An 18591-nucleotide genomic window follows, 5' to 3' on the forward strand; every position below is an offset into this window, starting at 1 on the left:
AACAAAGACAAGTTGATGATGGATGCTCATCTTTAAAATGTCTCAAAGCCCATAAATGAAAATGAATATTCAAATGGTGTATGAGAGAGAAGAAGGTAGGACAGGAGGCTGAAGGAGGCCCAGTGTTAGGAAGACATGATGCTTCCATTCTGTAATCCTGTTTATAGAGATGATTACAAACAAGCTCAGGGGAAAAAAACCTTCTGGAAATGAAGAGGCAACCATAGCCAAGAAGAAAGCAGAAAAAACAGTTTTGAGTCAACTTGAGGAATTTCCTGGCTACTACAAGCATAGCCAAGGACCTCCTTCCCCTGAGGAGTGCTTTATGTGAACAGTTTTGCTTTTGAAGATTATTTTTTATGGGGGAAATGCAATATACTTCTGCATTACAGGTGAGTGAAAAGAAGAATGAACTCTTTGGTCCTTGAAATGTTTACCTCCAAATATAACACCAGTTCCCATAAGGTCACCATCCTCAAAGCATAGCATTTTAAAAATTCCATATTGAGATTTAAAAGGATTTGCTTATACAAGTGATGATTTACAGCACATTTTTAAGGAAGTTACCCATAAAACATCCATGAGAACATTTATTTTATTAAACTTGTTTGGAAAGAAGCTGACTGCGTACTAACTTATCATTGGAGTATTCTTTGTAAGTATAAGGAAACCAAGTTTTACATTCCTTCTTTCCCTACAGTTTTCCACACTTGCACATCTTAGGGATTCAATAATTGGTCTGTTATTTTTAGAAGGAGTTAGTTTAAAAATCACACCATAGTTTAGACTGAAAACATCACTATGGCAACCCACAGATGATGCTGTACCACCTCTGTCACTATGAGCATACATATGAACACTGAGAAATCAATTTCTGCAGGATAACATAAGACTCATTTAATACACGCTGAGATGAGTCCACCATAAACACTGGATGTTCCTGACACCATCACTCAAAAGAAATACCAGTGAGTTGAATTTAATTTATATTATCTTTTCAAGGAAGCTGGCAAGTACACATTGACCTGACAAATAGATTTTTCCAATGCTGTTAAATACTTCATTAAGACCACTGAATAAATAGAATATTAAATGATACTAGTTGTCCATGGCTTGAACATGCATACTATACACAGTGATTTTTTTTTCTATATTGCATTGTATTACTCCATGCTAGTCAATAAGGGTCATGTGTTGAGTATTGAAGAGACCAAGCTAGATTGGCATGGTGGTGCATACGTATCTGTAATCCAGCTACTTGGTAAGCTGAGATAAGGGGATAACCTTGACTTTAAGTTGAGTCTGGACTATACAGCGAGTTCAAGGCCAGCTTGGGTTACAGAGTGCTGCCATACTCAAAAACAAAAAACAAACACCAAAAAAACAAACCAACAGCAATGCAACAACAAAGGTCTCTAAACTCAGGGGACAAAAGTATAGTTTTCAAATTAACTTGAAAAAGACTGTCTTTGCCTTTGCCTGATCATGCAGTCGCTGGCCCAACACACATTTATTGAACACTGCAGCTGAAAAGCCAGGGGCTGCAGGATGGATGATAAGGAAACTCTTGGTCTACACCATTATCTCTTTCCTTCCTTCTAACCATGATGCTGTAGCTGGTGTTCATCCCCTTTTGCCTCAAACCTATCAGGGTCCTTTCAGTGGAGAGTCCCACCCTCATCAAGTTCCACTGTACTCAGCCAGAAATCAAAAGTCCTTGTTCAAGGCTGTCACCACCACTGTCACCCACGATGATGGTAACTAATAGACACTATGTCTTGGAGCACTGGCTTTATACACTTTATACTATTTTATAATCTTCACTGCAACCATGAAAGGCAAGCATATCTTCATTCCATTTCAATCACAATGTCTTATTAAGATGTCTGTCTCCTTGGAGCACTACACAGCTTCTCAATTTCCTAGTTCAATCAAGAGATACTGCCATTCTTTTTTCCCATGCACATGGAATTCTGCAGGGCTTTTATGGAATTCTCAGAGGCCTTGTATCAGAGCAACTGGAGAAGATTGAACTTAGTGAAGAAGACACCCAGTCTTTAAGAGGGAGACAGAGTGTGCTAATGGTGAAACAGAATCACCACAAGTTAATGGTTTCTGCAGTGTTTGGCAGACCAAGTTACCCTGTACTTCACTGAATAGATATACTATCTTGCTATATCCCTGGAAATTTATTTGGCACTTCAGGACACATTTGGGAAAATTTGTCCTAAGTAAAAACAATCCCTTTTAAATGTTGCCTTTCTATACTTCTCATTTGGCACTTAACAACCCATGATTTGTATGCAAATTAATTTAATAGAGGTCATAATGCCATGAGACCCTTGGATCCATGGAGTCTGGGCATAGGATTTTGTGTGGAAGCTAATACAACACTTAGTATGTAGAAAACACCCCACTAAACTTGTGTTTAAAAATTTATACTGTGTATTATAAATTTTCTTCTGTCACTTAAAATGTCTTCACTATTTCCTCATTAAAATCAGACATGCATATATATATATATACGTATATACATGTTTACACACGTGTATACACACACACACAATTTGTGCCAAGAACCTTGTGCATGCTAAGTATGTGATCTAACACTGAGTATACCCCCATACCTTATATGTAAGGTTTTGACCACAGTGTATAGTGGATAAACATCACAGTTTAATTGATGTGGCACAGAAATCGATCTTCAAATAAGTAAGGGATTGAAGGGGACAGTGCAGCTGCCTCTTTATTCGACTACTTGCAGTTTGTTCAGGCTTTTGAAGGAGCGATCCACTGTAAGTTCTAATAGATAAACTTCTGAATATCAGCAAAAGGGGAAATGGTTGATGAAGAATGCTATATTGTAAGGTAATGTTTCTTTTCATTTATACTTTATACTTATGGGGCCATTTAGGATAGTATCAATGAGAGTACTTTAGAAAGAAGTACGCAAGAGTTAGTTATATTGGGGACTGGAGAGATCACTCAGTAGAGCACTGATTGCTAACCCAGAGGACCCAAGTTTTATTCCCAGAACCACATGGTGGTTCACAACCATCTGTAACTCCAGTACCAGGGCATCCAATGCCCTCTTCTGGCCTCTGTGGGCACAGCCTGCATGTGGTACAGACATATGCAGGTAGAATACTCATATACACAAAACAAAATAAAGATTAAAAGTAAAAATTTTCAGTGATAACATATTGTTCTTTAATCCTCAGGGTATTGATTTTTAGAAAGCTGAGAAACAGTGAAAGGCCTCTATATTTGAACATGCATGCTCATCTCCCTTCTCCTCTCTCCTGCTTCTTTGGAAGGCTGATGAGATGGTTCACAGTTCTTTCTACACTAAAAAGAAATATGCTACTAATCAATCCATTGGACTTAGGCCCAATGTGACTCAAGGTAATAAGAACAAAGCATTGTTATTTTTTTTCTCCAATGGGTTAAAACACTGACAGTTCATGGCAAAATGTACATACGCTGAGAATTTGCCTAAAAAGATTAGGGTAGTAAAAATTAAAGTGAGAAACAAGATCAAGACCACAACAAAGTTGGGGGAAGTCAGGCTAACTGCCACGGGGTTTGATGCTTGACTTGCTAGGGCACCGACTTTTCCTGACCAGACTCCAGTCCTTGCAGAGTGAAAGGACCAGCTGCTGCAAATTAATTCACTTTCAGAGTCACCGGACTACAAAGCACAAAGAAATCCTGGCGGCTTTCAGTTACCTGCTGTTTCTCTGTCAGCCGAGGTCAGCTCTCCATTGATGCCGTTCTCTTTGGTATCTGAATAGGTGCCCTGTGACCCGTGCTCCCCAAAGGCGCCCTCCTCCTCCTCTCGGTATGGAAATCCATTGGCGCTGCGGCTCAGCCCTTCCCCTGCCCCGCCTTGGTCCTTCATCTCTGGAGGGTGAGGGTGTGCAGCTGCCTCGGTCAGTGAGGCTGACGTCCAGTGTGGCGCCTTTCCATCGTCTTTCCGCTCATCAGCCATCCTTCAGAGCTTTGTACTGTCTCCTGAAGACAGAATGTGTGTGTGTTAGTTATCACTTTGGGCAATCTCCTGATCTAAAAATGCATCAGTAGTAAAGTAGAGAAAAATTTGAGGTCAAATCAGTGGCTTACTTTATTGATAACCATTCTTAAAAAAAATTAACATGTTACCAACACAATTTTTACCTTTACATTGCTTTTGCAAAGAATTTTTGGAATGTTCCATGAAATCATATATATTTTAATGCCCCCCCAAACAACAATAACAACAACAACAACCATACCTCAGGACCCATCTTAACCAATGTCTTTGACATACAGTCTAAATATTGATGCATTAGTCAAAGAATTGTGCATTGGGGAAATTTGCAGCATGAGAAAAATTTTAAAAAGGCAGGAAGGGGAATGTCTAGAGGATATTAGATTATCAGATAAACTCAACTACCCTTTAAAAATACAACTTCCAAAAGAACCTGAAGAGAAAATGGCCAGTACTTTCATTTCAAAAGTATTCACGTCAAGCCACTTAGATATAATTTTCTGAGTACTCTGATGTAACGAATGAAGGTTATTCACTAAATTTTTCAATAAACATTTCTTAACTCTACCTATAATATAAGAGGGTCTGACATTTTTCTACAAGCCCAAATCTTACAGATAAAAAAATGAAAACAATAGTGTTAGAGTTACGTTGTGCTTAATGATCTCATTTCACTACTAAGTCAAGTAGGATCTGAAAATGCTACGGTGCTGTCGTGAGCGAGGAAGCTGTGAATTACAGCAGAGGATGGATTCACTGTGGAGGAGGCATTTTCTTAACCTTAAGTGAATGGAAGATACCGTATGACCTTCTCTTCCATGCGGATGCTACTAAGTTTAGAGATGTAACTGACAGGGTGATTCACCCCTCCATTTGGAAAGCTCTAGTCGGTGATGTAGACTTATTGATGGCTTATCGTTCCCACACAATGGATGACAACATACGTAATAACTCTCTCTAATGGAAACCAAGAGCACTACTTTTTTTTTAAGAGTAACCAAGGTGAAGACTTCCAAACAAATCAAGGCCGTGTTTGGGAGAACCTACTTCTTACTATTAGCTGTTTAGAGATCCCACATATAAACTAAACTGCTGTGGATCAAGCTTTCTTACCAGATTTCCAAGAACCCCTTGTTTGTTTCTCAATTTATATTTACTTATTATTTGTGTGTGTGTGTGTGTGTGTGTGTGTGTGTGTGTGTGTGTGTGTGTATACATGCATGCGTCAGCGTGTTCTTGTATATATCAGAGCACAACTTTATGGAGTTGGCCTGCCCTCTCCTTTCACCTTTATGTGGCTTCTGGGGACTGAACACAAGTTGTCAGGCTGTCTCTGTTGGCTAACGAGCACTTTCACTTGCTGAGTTATCTTGTTGGACCTGCTTCTGAATCCAATGCTATTCTTTGCTTCCTATGCTTTTTACTCATATCGAAAATAAGGAGACCAGTCCACTCATCTCAACTAATTATAACACCGGAGAGCCTCCCAAATTGTTTCCAAAAGTATTCTGTTTATCTTCCATAAAACCGTATTTAAACAGCATATACAGAGCTTAGCTTTTAAAACATGGATTGAAGGACTCATGTACCAACTAGGAGTATCTATATCACCTACAACGTGCAAAGAACTTCATGGTCCAAAGAGTTTTTTCCAACTATTCCTAGTGTGACTGATTACAAAATTAAAGCAAATAATGCAAAGGAAAAGTTAATAGTTACATTTGTTATGGTTATAATTAGCCCACCCCTTACTGTACCACCAGTCATTACAAGTAATCATTTTAAGTTGTTTTTCTACAATTTCTGCTGAAATAACAGGAACTTGGAAACTTGGTCAAGTACATGAATTAGAGTTACTTGTAAATCTGTCCTGAGTTATCACCAAGGAATGAATAAGCATGCCCAGAGGTGGCAAATAGTCCAGAATGGAACCTGATGGGAAAATGTACCCTCAGGACTAACATCCCTCTGTGTACATATGAGAAACTAAATGTGCCCATTTTATAAAGGTGATCCAGCAACATTCTACCCCCCCCATTCCATTCTGCATCACGTACCAGTCAAATATCAAATTACCTGATAGAAGAATATAAACACTGTGTTTTTTAAATTGTTATAGTATCTTCACACATCTTAGAGATGAAGTAAATTATCCAGATTCAAATAGTCACCTTCTAGATACAGAGCTGTTTTCCATAGCATCCGAATTTCTGTGTGCCTCAATGTCCTTTACTATTCCTGATCAAAATTTCCATACTTTTCTTTGGCCCAATCTCTTTGTGTGTGTGTGTGTGTGTGTGTGTGTGTGTGTGTGTGTGTGTGTGTGTGTGAAGAGCAAATAGTGAATACAGGAAAAAACTTACATACAGAAGTCCAGGCTTTGCTAATGTATCTTTCTGAAAAATGAATAGGCTTTGTGTTTTATAACACTTTGAGATGTGTAAAAAAAAAAAAAAATGGACAGGAAGCATAGAGTTTCCACAAACTCATCATTTACAATTTTTTCAATTCTGAGTGTCTTTCACTAATATGACACATTATAGTTAATAAACAATATTTATACATTATTAGCTGGAATCTTTTTGCTTGTCTTTTTCAGGGTTCTAGTTGAGATACTATACTATATTTAATTTTCATCTCTAGATTTTTCTAAGATTTGACCTCCTGGATTGAGGAGTCCTATTCAAATAGACCATACAATTGGATTCTACTGAAAATGTCTGATGTTTTTAAATGATTAATTTTGGTTTATGTGTTTATGAAGGAAATAACAGGTTAAGCACTCACTGAAGTGGAAGAGGTGCTATTCCACACAAGTGTGCACACTTTGAACCTTCTCAGAGTTGCTTCCTATGCTACTTGGTATTTCCATTTCAGGTTGATATGATGATGCAAAGTTTCCCAAAACAACTGGCCAGTGGCTGTTTCCTAATATCCTATATATTAGCATATCTAAGAGGATCTGGGAAATATGTAAGTCTGTAGTGTACTTTCAACTCTAAGAGCTAAACTTTTATTTTACTTATTTTTTAGAAATGAAGTTTATCTAGAAACCAAAGGACACTGATGTGTGGTTATGCATTTGTTTCTGTATGAGTGTGCATATGTAAGTGTAGTGACTACAGAGTCAAGAAGAGGGCATCAGAACCCTTACAAATGGAATTACAGTGGTTGTGAGCTACACAGTGTGGGTGCTGACAACCAAAATTGGGTTGTCTGTAAAAGCACTATATACTTTTGCTCTTTAAAACAAAACAAACAAACAAACAAAAACCACTCATCAATAGTTCTTACATACCTGGGAGTTCTTGATAGTCAAAATAACAGCATGATAATTACTTACAGCTCTCAGCTAAATTTGACTATGTCTCATCTCTCATTCCCAGGACTCTCTGGAACAAATTTCTCAGTGAACAAAAACTCTTCACATTTAACTAAGGGACCAGTATCTAAATAGACAGCATGCTTTTCAGTTGTCATCTACTTTAAAGACTCACATCATTTTTTTTTTAAGAGACTAAACATTTTACACTGTAAATTTCTGAGTGTTTAATCTTTTAAAATTTGGATCTTTTAAAAATTAATAAAAAAACTAATTTTGGAAGAAGGATTACCTCACACACTAATTTCACTCAATACCATCATTGCAAATAAATCAAAGTCCTTGCCTACAAAGCATTACCCAACTACATGACAAATGGTGGGTTCCTCAGACATTTCCTAAGTTTGAAATGTGTGTAGTCTGTCTATTAAGTGTCAGTCCTCATATACTGACAAAGCTACTGTGACAGGAAGTAGGATTGAAAAAGTGTGCTGCTGCTTTGGGGGAGGGAGCTTCTTGCATCAAAGAAGATGCTATTGGATCATGCTAATTTATGTTCACAACTGATTATTGAAATGGGATGAAGCATTTTACTTAAATTCTAATGGAAGTTCTGAAGTCACATTTTACTTGTGTTTCAAGTTGCCAAGAGGTGGACTTGTGATGGCTAACCTTGACTGTTCACTTGACACAGTAGTAAAGATGGGACTTCAGTTGAGGAATTGCCTCCATAAAACTGACCTGTGGGCATGATTGTGGGGCATCTTTTTGATCATTAATTGATGTAAGCGGGTCAAGTTCACTGTGGGCAATGCTACCCTAGGGCAGAAGGACCTACACTGTGTGAGAAATGTAGCGGGGCAACAAAGGTGAAGCAAGCCAGTAAGCGGCATTCTACCATGGTTTCTGCTTCCATTTGTCCCTACTTCCAGGTTCCTGCCTCTGCTTTTCTTGATGACATTCTGTCAGTTGTAAGAAGAAATAAACACTTTCCTCCCCAAGTTGTTTTTGCTCAGAATTTTATCACAGCAAGAAAAATCAAACTAGGGTAGCAAGGAAACAGTTGGATGAAAAACTCAAGAAAAACTCAATTCATGACTTTAAAGCAAATGTATTCCAATTTTCAATTACTTAGACTTTTTTTGTTTGTTTTTGAGACAGGGTTTCTCTGTGTAGCTTTGAGCCTTTACTGGATCTTGCTCTGTAGACCAGGCTGGCCTCGAACTCACAAAGATCTACCTGCCTCTGCCTCCTGAGTGCTGGGATTAAAGGTGTGTGCCACCACTGCCTGGCCTACTTAGACTTTTTTAATCTAACATGTTAAATAATATATATGCCCCTGCAGAGTAGTTTTGTGGCTTATGGGTAGGTCTTCCCATTATCAGTGCTGTTCCTTAAAATTTTTTACAGTATTGAGATTATCTTATATTTAAATACCAATTTTAACATTTTTCTAGGCTTAAGATTACACTCTGTGCTTCAAAACTTGACCAGTTTGCTCAAGTATCTGTCTGGATGTGATAAAAAGATTCATGTTTTTGTGTTTGTGAGAAAAAAAATTAGACCTGACCACAGACAGCCCAAATATCTGTCTCTAAATATGATAAATTACTATTTAAATATTGTTTTATTGTATTATTGACTCTTGCAGTAAGGATCTATATACAATAAGAAAACTTTCACTGAAATTTAGAAATAAAATAATATATTTTACTTATTTCTGATAATTCTTAGTTTATCAGACTATCTATATATCCCACATTCTCTTTGTCAAGAGTTTAATGTTTCCCTCCTGCATTCTTCCATTTTTAAGTTGTTGCTATTGGTTCTTTATGATGACTAATTGGTAACATTTATCAAATCTTTTCTGAAATCAAGTAGGAGCTATATAATAAGAGAATAATAATTGTCACATTAACTTTTAACACTTTAAGTCATGATTTTTATGAGAAAGTCACGTGTTACCCTATGATAAATTTCTATTCATGTACAAAAAGTGTATTAGACACAAAACAGAATCAACTAGTCTTTTCTATAGAAAAGCTTGTGTTAAACTTTAATAATTAGATTGTTCAGATAGATTATAGCTGAGCATACTCTATCAGAAAAATGTGCTTTCTAGAAAAAATTTTTAGTTTTAAAGTATAGTTTTGTTCATCTTTCTTGGAATATTCAATCATTTTCCACACAAATATTGCTGATGACTTTAGATGACAATTTTTGACAAATGACCATTGATTTATGTTGGTGATGGCAGATTAACAGGTTTTCATTATTTATGAAACTAGATGTGCACATTAAAACACACTGCACTTACCACCTGGTTTAAAATACAGAGTGTTTTTCTGCCCCTGCATCTATTATCAAAATGGCTGGATCCTGCACATGAAAAAGCTTGTGTGTATGCTTTGATGATTCCTTCATTATCTGTTCCTTAGAAAAAGTAACATATATACATAAAATGTATGAAACATATATACATAAAATGTATGAAAAAGTGGTTCCTTAGTTCGTATGTCTTTTGACTGTGTAGAAACGAGAAAACAGGATACAGCTGTCACATTGCCTCCATTGTTTAAGGAGAAACAGGAAAGTAGAAACAACAGAAGACAATCCTCCAAACAGTTCTGACATCTTTCTGGGTTACCAAGGACTGTTTTCTCCAAGAAAATCCAGGGGTAAGATTCAAATCATGACAATTTATGGAAAAAGATGCCACTTTCTCGTTTTTCTACCTACTTGCTTAATGATTTGGTGTTTTCCCTTACCCTCCTTTCCAAGTGTAAAAGAGGTTAGTCAAAGATATACATAACTGATAACTTACAGGAAAGTAAAAGCCAGCAGGTATCATAACATGTGTTTCAAATAGTTGTTTACTGTTGCCTGAGTTAGTCTTCAACTACCAACCATGAGGCAAACACGAGAAAAAAAGTTTCCATTAGAGATGGATGTTTGGCCACCATTAGCTGAAGAGAAAAGAACTTCATTTTGGAGCTGTGGACGATGGTGGAGGAGAAGCAACTGAAGTTCTAACTCCATCTAAAGCACGTGTAGTAGAACAAATGAAGAGACCCAAGCAAGACTGAGTGGATATAACAGAGCATGAGATAAGAGTTTAGAAATATCCCCACAATAAAGTATTATAACCCATCTCAGGAAAAAGTCTCAAAATAATGAAAATGAAATGCTCTTAGATTACCAACCATTTCAATGCATCCTCAAATATTTTCAACACCCCCCCCCTCTAAAACAGAGGTAGTAATTCAGTTCCCTGGGGGCGGGGCTTGCAAATTAATCTTTTTACTGGTGACTGTGACAAAGCTTTGAGGACTAGTGTTTTCAGACAAGCCAGTCATGTCAGGAGAGAGCAGTGAGGGGCAAAATTTCAGAGAGGAAATATCGCTACAGAGTGACCAAAGAAAAGGGTGGAGTCAAGTATGCTGAGAGGACACATGACCATTCTTACAAATAGAGGTGCTTTTCATGTCCATTGACCAGAACTTTTATGATAAGTTGATAGAGTCTAATCATGAGATAGATTGTTTTTATTCTACCTTACAGGGAATAAGGTAATTTTTAACTTGTACATAGATATACTTGAAAGAGGTAGAAATACCTTGAAGGAATTTTGTTTTTAAATTTGTCCCTCTTCTATGACAAGACAACTAGTCCATGTTGTAAAACGATGGACAGACTAGGGAACATATTCAAATTGCTATTAGAGTGTTTATTTTTGCCTAATACTTGGCATTCACTATTAGCTTATTAAAGTATACTTGCTTAATTTTCTTTACTGATTGATGGCTTTGTATATGAATGAGGTGATTCTCGGTGCGAACGTGTGGTAGATGATTTTGAATGTGCTGAATAATTCAGATGTATGTGCTAAAAGGGATGAAGTGGACTAGAACTTTCCTCTTAGGATTCCTGTACAAACATGTACTTCATTGTTTGTCTTTGGATTAAATATTGGAAAGAGTACAAAATATTTAGTCATCAATTATAATTATTAGCAGGCATCATTAAATACTGTCAGGAACTGGCAAAAGAGGAAACTGGGAAAGTCTAAAGGAAAACTGTATTATGTGTCAGATTAAGACAGACAAGTCTCAATTTTTATAGTACCTTGGCACAAGGACTTTAGGGCATTTTCTTTGAGACGTTCTGCCCTATCAGTCATGAAGCATGCAGTTCAATCCAAACAGAGGGCATATAATTTTGTTCTGCTACTTATCTAGAGAGGAACAAAACAATCAAACAAGCAGTTTCATAACAGAATCAAGCAAATGAATATTGCTTCTCTTTTCATGGAGGCTCAATAATGCTTCGTACAGTTACTACCCAATCCCAGTACTACACAAGAGAAACTTTGTTTGATCTCTAAATTGATCACAATTTCATGTAGCACATATTTATGTATTCGAAGGGTGTTTCTAACTTTAAGCATTTGCTGATAAATGGCTTAAAACCCAAAATTGCTGCCCTTTGTCTTCCACATAATATCAAAGTTAATGTTCATAATGACATGAAAAATATGAAGCTGAAAACCTGGGTATTTGTTTTGGATCCTTTCTGCTTTTCTCAGGCTGAATATAGAATACCTACAATTTTATCAGATGACTCATTCTTCATCACACACCACGCTAATTAAAAATTAGTATAAAGAAAGTTAGTGGGCACAGAAGACATTAACTCTGATGATGATAGACATAGAATATAAAAACTCCCAGTGTTAGGTTATTGTTAAACCTGGATAATACAAATGAGTCATAATTCTAAGCAGGCTGGAAATGCTCACTAAATGCTGCCACACTATCCAATGTAACTCATCATCCCAAACTGAATAATGAGTTTTCTACTGTGACTTTGGTATGCAACATATATTTCACAAATGTGTAATATGTCTAGGCCCTTCTATATACTATACACACAGAAGATCAAATACCTCTCAGAAATAAAGTCTAAATGCTATAGTCTAGAACTCTAGCTCTACTAATGGTTTTTAATTAAGGGTTTGCACTTAGATGCTAGTTCTCTGCACTGAGATAAATAATAGGTCTCCAACAAGAAAACTAAGATTGAATCATGGCTCTACAAATTACTAAATAGGTCAACTTACACATGGCATCAAACTTGAAGGGTATAATGAACTACTGAAGCAATGAATAGATAAGATTTGATCTCCATATCACTACTGTTAATGTTGAAGTTCGATCATCATGACTTTAATAATGTTTTAAACTAGTACAAGTCAGGATATAAAGCTTAAGAAGGAAATTATAAACTGGACTTTTGAAAGTGGATGATTTCATTTCAAAGATACCCAGCATCAACTGTGATCCAAGGACGGTCAGCCTCTGTTGAGTATCACATAACAAAACACAGTAAAAATCAAATCTTCTCTGGGTACAAATGTGATGAAAATCATATAGAATTACAGATACTCCAAAGGAGATTTATAGGCCATGGGTGTTACATCACCATGAGATGAGGAGCTTTTTAACTCCTCAAGAGGGGAAGTCATTGGCTGGTTCATAAGGTTGCTACTATCAAAAAGAATGGTCAACCCCTAAGGATAAAATGCCCTGGGCATTTCTTTCCTGGAGGTTATGGCATCTGTAATCTTAGAGGCCATGTTATTTATGACAAAATGTGGTACTCAGCTTAAAAACAAGATTCTAAAAGTTGAAGAAGGAAATGACAGTTCTTAAAAACACAGGAAAAAATAATAAGGTGATGTAAACTTCTAATAAAAATGTAATAAATTCCAAATCTGGAAACTATGATTCTTATGAATTGGATCTGCTTTTGGAAGATAAAGTCTTGGTCAATGATGAGAAAGAGCACTTTCTCTCAGCCTCGCTCTTATCATTCCATCTTAGCTTGTCTCTTTAAAAAGTTGCTTCTTTGACAATTTCATACACACATATAATGGATTTTTTTTATTACTCTCTCTCCTACCTAATCTTACTTTTCTCCTATGCCTTCATGCCTTGCTCCTGCCTACCAGTCCCTTTCTTAGATTCATGACTTTTGGGCTGTGTTTGAGCCCCATTTAGTTTAATCAGGGTGATATCTAGGACCCTTGGATTAGAACTACATTTTGGAGCCTGGTGGGATCATTGATGACTAAACAACAAGGCAGTGACTCCACCTGTCCCTGTAAAATAGTTAAAATACTCTACCTCTATCAGATAAGTTCAGCAGTGATGTTCCCTGAGCCCTTCCTCTACCCATGCCTAATTGTAGACAGGCTTGCCCACTCATGTGCAGAGCCAGGTATCTGCAGCTGCTGTGAGCTCCTGACTGTAATTATCATGTTTTGCCCAGAAAATGGCATTTTTGCACTTCTTCTTCCTGTCTCTCTCCTCCTACATTTTTTCAGTTCCTTCTTCTGCAGTGTCCACTGAGCCTGAGAGGGGACAGCATAAATGTTTTGTTTAGGGCTGAGGACCCAGCCATTGTTTATGTTTAGCATCTTGTGAATCTATGAGTTACTTCATTTATTGACAATCATGGGAAAGCAAGGCTTCTTTGATTAAGGTTGAGTAGAATTTTTCTAAATATAAACATAAATATTTCAAAAGCAGTTTGAAGCTGTGCTAATTTAGCTAGCCACCATATTAAGTTCCCTACTAAGGCCTATGGCTCCACCTACCATTGGTTCCTGATCAGGCTCACAGTACTAGACATGCATTCCTGTCTGTAGAGTGGGCTTCAAATCCCAAACAGAGAATGATTGGTTACCCCTATAACATTATTGACATTAGTTGACACGTGGGCACATCTTGACTGGAAGGTTGGTATTGTAGTTCATAGGTAGGTAAGACTGTCGACACCTTTTCTTTCTTTCCCAGTAACCTTTATAGAACCTTCTAGATCCATGAAATCTAGCCAGCAGGAAGGAACTTTCCACCTCAGTTCTAGTTTGATTTATTTACATCATGTAACTAAGGTATATAGTATCTTCAGCAATTCGGTCTTACCATCTAGTTCTGGTGGGCAGCCAAAAGGACTGGCAAGAGCCTCTCTTGTTTGGGAAGCGTCTGGGGCTCCTATAATCAATTCAAAAGGTGATATCCCACATCTGGTATTTTGTTTAATAATCCACTAGGAACAGCTTTTCCCAGTCATTCTGCGTCTCTCCCTTCAAACTCTTTTTAAAATATAAATTGTATTTTTAAATTTAAATTTAAGATGGCAGTCTTTTGATGAATAATTCTCCCTCTAAGATAGAGCCAGGTGAATGAAGCTTTGCTTCTAACATGTTAAGATTAAAATCTTACGCCACATCTAGTGGGTATAACCAGATGCAGACCAACATTAGTCAGAGCATTTGTTGTGTGTTTTGAAATTCATATACTCTTTGTCGGTACTTGTGATTAAGCAAAAGTCAAATGGCCATTCTGTCATGAACATGGCAAAAATCAATAATTGTTTAGTATGATGGGAGGCTGAACTGATGATGTTAAGATGTCCACTCTAAGATTACAACTCTAATTCATCAAACAATTAATTAGTTTACTCTCTAAAACATTAAAAGAAAAGGCTTAGTGCATCTGGGAATTGAAAAGATGTTTGACACAATGCTGTTGTAGGAGGTTGCAGAAAACAACAACAACATACATCTTGATATGTGCTGTAAGGGAGATGGGGAGAGTTTTAGGCATGCATTGAAAACTTTTATTACAGTACCTCCCGTGACAGGCAGCATCTGAATATAAAGCATGAACAGGACTTAGCAGAAGATATGTCAGGAAACTTAAAGGGAGAATGTTGATGCCCAAATACGTTTTCCTCCACTTTTCTTTGTCTTTTAAAACTTAGGCTGGGGAATAATTTTTGGAAAGACACTTTAATGGGCACTTTCCCAGTATTCTCATTACATGATTCTTCACTCCAGGTTAGAAGTTCTTCACTGTCCCATCTGTCTCCCTCACTAGGCTGTGAGTTTCTGGAGGCAGGCTGCATTTAATTCATCTCTGTACTTACAGCACCTCGTCCACCGGCACAAAGGAGGCTAAAGAACACATGTCTACTAATGAATGAAGACAGGACTGCTGTGGGATGGTCTGTATGTCAAATTGCTCTGATTGGTCAATAAATAAAACACTGATTGGCCAGTGGCCAGGCAGGAAGTAGGTGGGACAAGGAGAGAGGAGAGTTCTGGGAAGCAGAAGGCTGAGTCAGAGAAACTGCCAGCCGCCACCATGACAAGCCTCATGTGAAGACACCGGTAAGGCACAAGCCACGTGGCAAGGTATAGATTTATAGAAATGGATTAATTTAAGATATAAGAACAGTTAGCAAGAAGCCTGTCACGGCCATACAGTTTGTAAGCAATATAAGTCTCTGTGTTTACTTGGTTGGGTCTGAGCGGCTGTGGGACTGGCGGGTGACAAAGACTTGTCCTGACTGTGGACAAAGCAAAAAAACTCTAGCTACACAGGACAGATGTAAAGCATCAACTGTTCCCTGTAGCCCAGAAGTGAAGGAAGATATAGGAAAAATGAGGCAAAGACAGAATCATAAGAGATGCACTAAGTCACACTCAGCCTCTGTCCTGGAGGGCCTCCGCATCTGTGAAAGATGAGGAAGAAGGGTGTGGCTTATTCAGGTTTATTATTTAGAATGATTGTTGCAATAATGGACCAATGAAATGTGAACTGGAGGAAGACATGACTAAGCATGGAGATGCTCTTAGAGACAGTTGCTTTAGAAAAAGGGCACATGGATCTGAACTATGACTGTGTTTGGGATGCAACTGGGCTGGATTCTATGTGAGGAGCTAAACTGATAATGATTAATTAACAAAGCCTAACCTCACATTGCTATAATGTTAAATAGATTTGTTTTTACAAAACTGCCTTGTAAACTAATGTCCTCATGTTGAATTGTCTATTATCTATCTAACTATATAACTTATTGATCTGCTTTCAAGAGAATAAAACATTATCTTTCATACTATATTGAAAGGTGTTTTCATTATTAATATTTTAAGTCCTATGCCAATGTTCTGAAGAGTTCTGCTTCACTGAAATTTATTATTGACTGTTTTAGTTTTCAATAAGCTATAGAGTTTTTAAAAATTGTTGTTCAGTGTAAGTCTGATGAGGTTATTTAGAATGTCATTTGTTTTCAGATGTGAGACCAGGCTAAACTTGTGCGTGTGGACAGACATGGTCAGAACTACATTCAAATGGTAAGGTGCTAGAGCAAGGAAATAAAGGTTGTGAGCAAAGTAGGAGACAGCTCAGTGGCTGTGGAACTGGATCTTTCTCTGAAAGGCACCAATTTACAAATTGCTTTAATGAGATTCTCTTGAAGTGTTCATTTAATTTTAAGATTGTTACTAATGTGGTTATTGTGCTTTTTCGAATTCATTCAATAAACATTTATTGCTTACCAGTTTTATACCAGAAATTCTGTTATGCCTCATAAATAAAATGCTGATTAACATATGGACTCACTCTATAAACAGCTCACACTCAACTGTGGAAGACAGAGGAGTCATAGCAAACAGTAATGGAGAATGAACAAAGAAATATCAATCTTCCAAGTCATTATTATAAAAAAACTATAGGCATAAACTAGTGAGTTTATATACATTTATATATGTTATACACACATATATTAGAAAATATACATTTTAATAGATGCTACCCTATGGCATGGATAGAGGGTTAAACCCAGCTAGTGATAGCAGACACTGACTTCTAGAAAGGTCTTTTATATGACTCTATAAGCCATATAAAAGTGAAGTTTGAATTATATGAAACAGCAAATTCTTTTATTTCTTATTTGTTATGGATTTGGGGCAGACTATGTGCTGTGGTGTGCTTGCTGCTGGCTGTAATTGTGACTCATAGGAATTCTGAGATAAGTTGAAAGTTGCCTTGCTTACTACACCAGTGAGTCTAGCCTGAAAGGATGTCCATAAAATCCTTATCATTTGGAATTCCCTCACAACTCAGGTTGGATCCAAATGGGTCAGCCTTCACATACAGTTTGACTTCTCTCTTTGAACAGACGTCTTTGTACCCTGGAGTGAATTCTAGAAACAAGGTCAATTTTTATGGCTGGCTACTTGCATTCTGTCAAACTTGCGAAGCGACAGAATGTGACATAAAATATTGAAAACCCCCAGGCCTGAAATGTATATAATTAGTCCAAGGTTATGAGATGGTAAAATATTTTCAAGTAAATGGAAAAAAAAAAACCCAGTGCAATGAATTTCTCTACAAACAACTGTTTCTATCTTATACGCAATGGTTAATTTAATAGTAGGCACCTATGTAGCAAAATTAAAAAAAAAACATATCTGACCAAGTTTAGGGTGTTATTCAGTGGTATCGTGAGTGCCTACTCATGCTCAATGCCCTGGGTTCAGCACCCAACACCACAAAACACCCCCCCCCAAAAAAAAACAGAACAAAGAAATATAAAATTAAAATAATACACACTTCTAGACAGTAACAAATACTACAGAGAAATATATTATTCTTTTAAAAGACAACATGCTTCATTTACTTTTTATTAAGCACAGCAATGTTAACATTTCATCTGGGACCTCGCTATGAGAAAGAAAAGGAGCTGGGTGGTGGTGGCATGCATCTTTAATCCTAGCACTCGGGAGGTAGAGGCAGGAGGATCTCTGTGGGTTCGAGGTCAGCCTGGTCTACAGAGTGAGACCCAGGAAAGGCGCAAAGCTATGCAGAGAAACCCTGTCTCGACAAAAAAAAAAAAGAAAGAGAGAAAGAAAGAAAGAAAGAAAGAAAGAAAGGAAGGAAGAAAGGAAGAAAGTAAAGGAGATTTAGGCTTTTAATGGCAAGAGAACATGGCAGCTGAGGATGGTGAGATTCCTTCGGCAGGTTAAAGATATGATTGGTGACAGAATTGTTGGACAGGAAAGTCAGAAAAGGCCTAGTTTTTCATGGATGCTGAGTGTCTGAACTTAGGTCCTCATGTTTGTGTGACAACCCTTCTCTCCAGTTGCCTAAATAATCTTCAGTTTCAAGGATGGATTGGGGTGGTGACCTCAGAGGAGAAAAGTATGAAAGGATGCTCCATTAAGGAGGAGAGTGTTGTGTGGGGCAAGGATGCTCCTGAAGGACCAGAGTCTGTCGTGGGCACAGAAGCCACGGGGCAAGAATGAGCTTCCTGGTGTGAGGCTGGCTTTAGACAAAGGCAGAGTGCCATGAGAACTGTTTCATAGACAATTTGGTCAAGCATTTAGATT

At 37.4% G+C, this 18591-nt stretch overlaps 1 protein-coding gene across 34 annotated transcripts in view; it reads right to left on the reverse strand.

The window, feature by feature from the left end:
• The window catches only part of Map2 (microtubule associated protein 2), a 279474-nt gene that overhangs the window by 66488 nt on the left and 194395 nt on the right, over positions 1–18591 (reverse strand). For all 34 annotated transcript variants that reach the window (XM_037210313.1, XM_037210310.1, XM_037210312.1 and 31 more), the window contains one exon: positions 3730–4014. In XM_037210313.1, the coding sequence (XP_037066208.1) occupies positions 3730–3991 (262 nt within the window). In that variant the 5' untranslated portion in view covers positions 3992–4014. The remainder of the gene's footprint in view (positions 1–3729; positions 4015–18591) is intronic.

This window comes from Peromyscus leucopus, chromosome 13, assembly GCF_004664715.2.
Source record: "Peromyscus leucopus breed LL Stock chromosome 13, UCI_PerLeu_2.1, whole genome shotgun sequence".
NCBI classification, from domain to species: Eukaryota; Metazoa; Chordata; class Mammalia; order Rodentia; family Cricetidae; genus Peromyscus; species Peromyscus leucopus.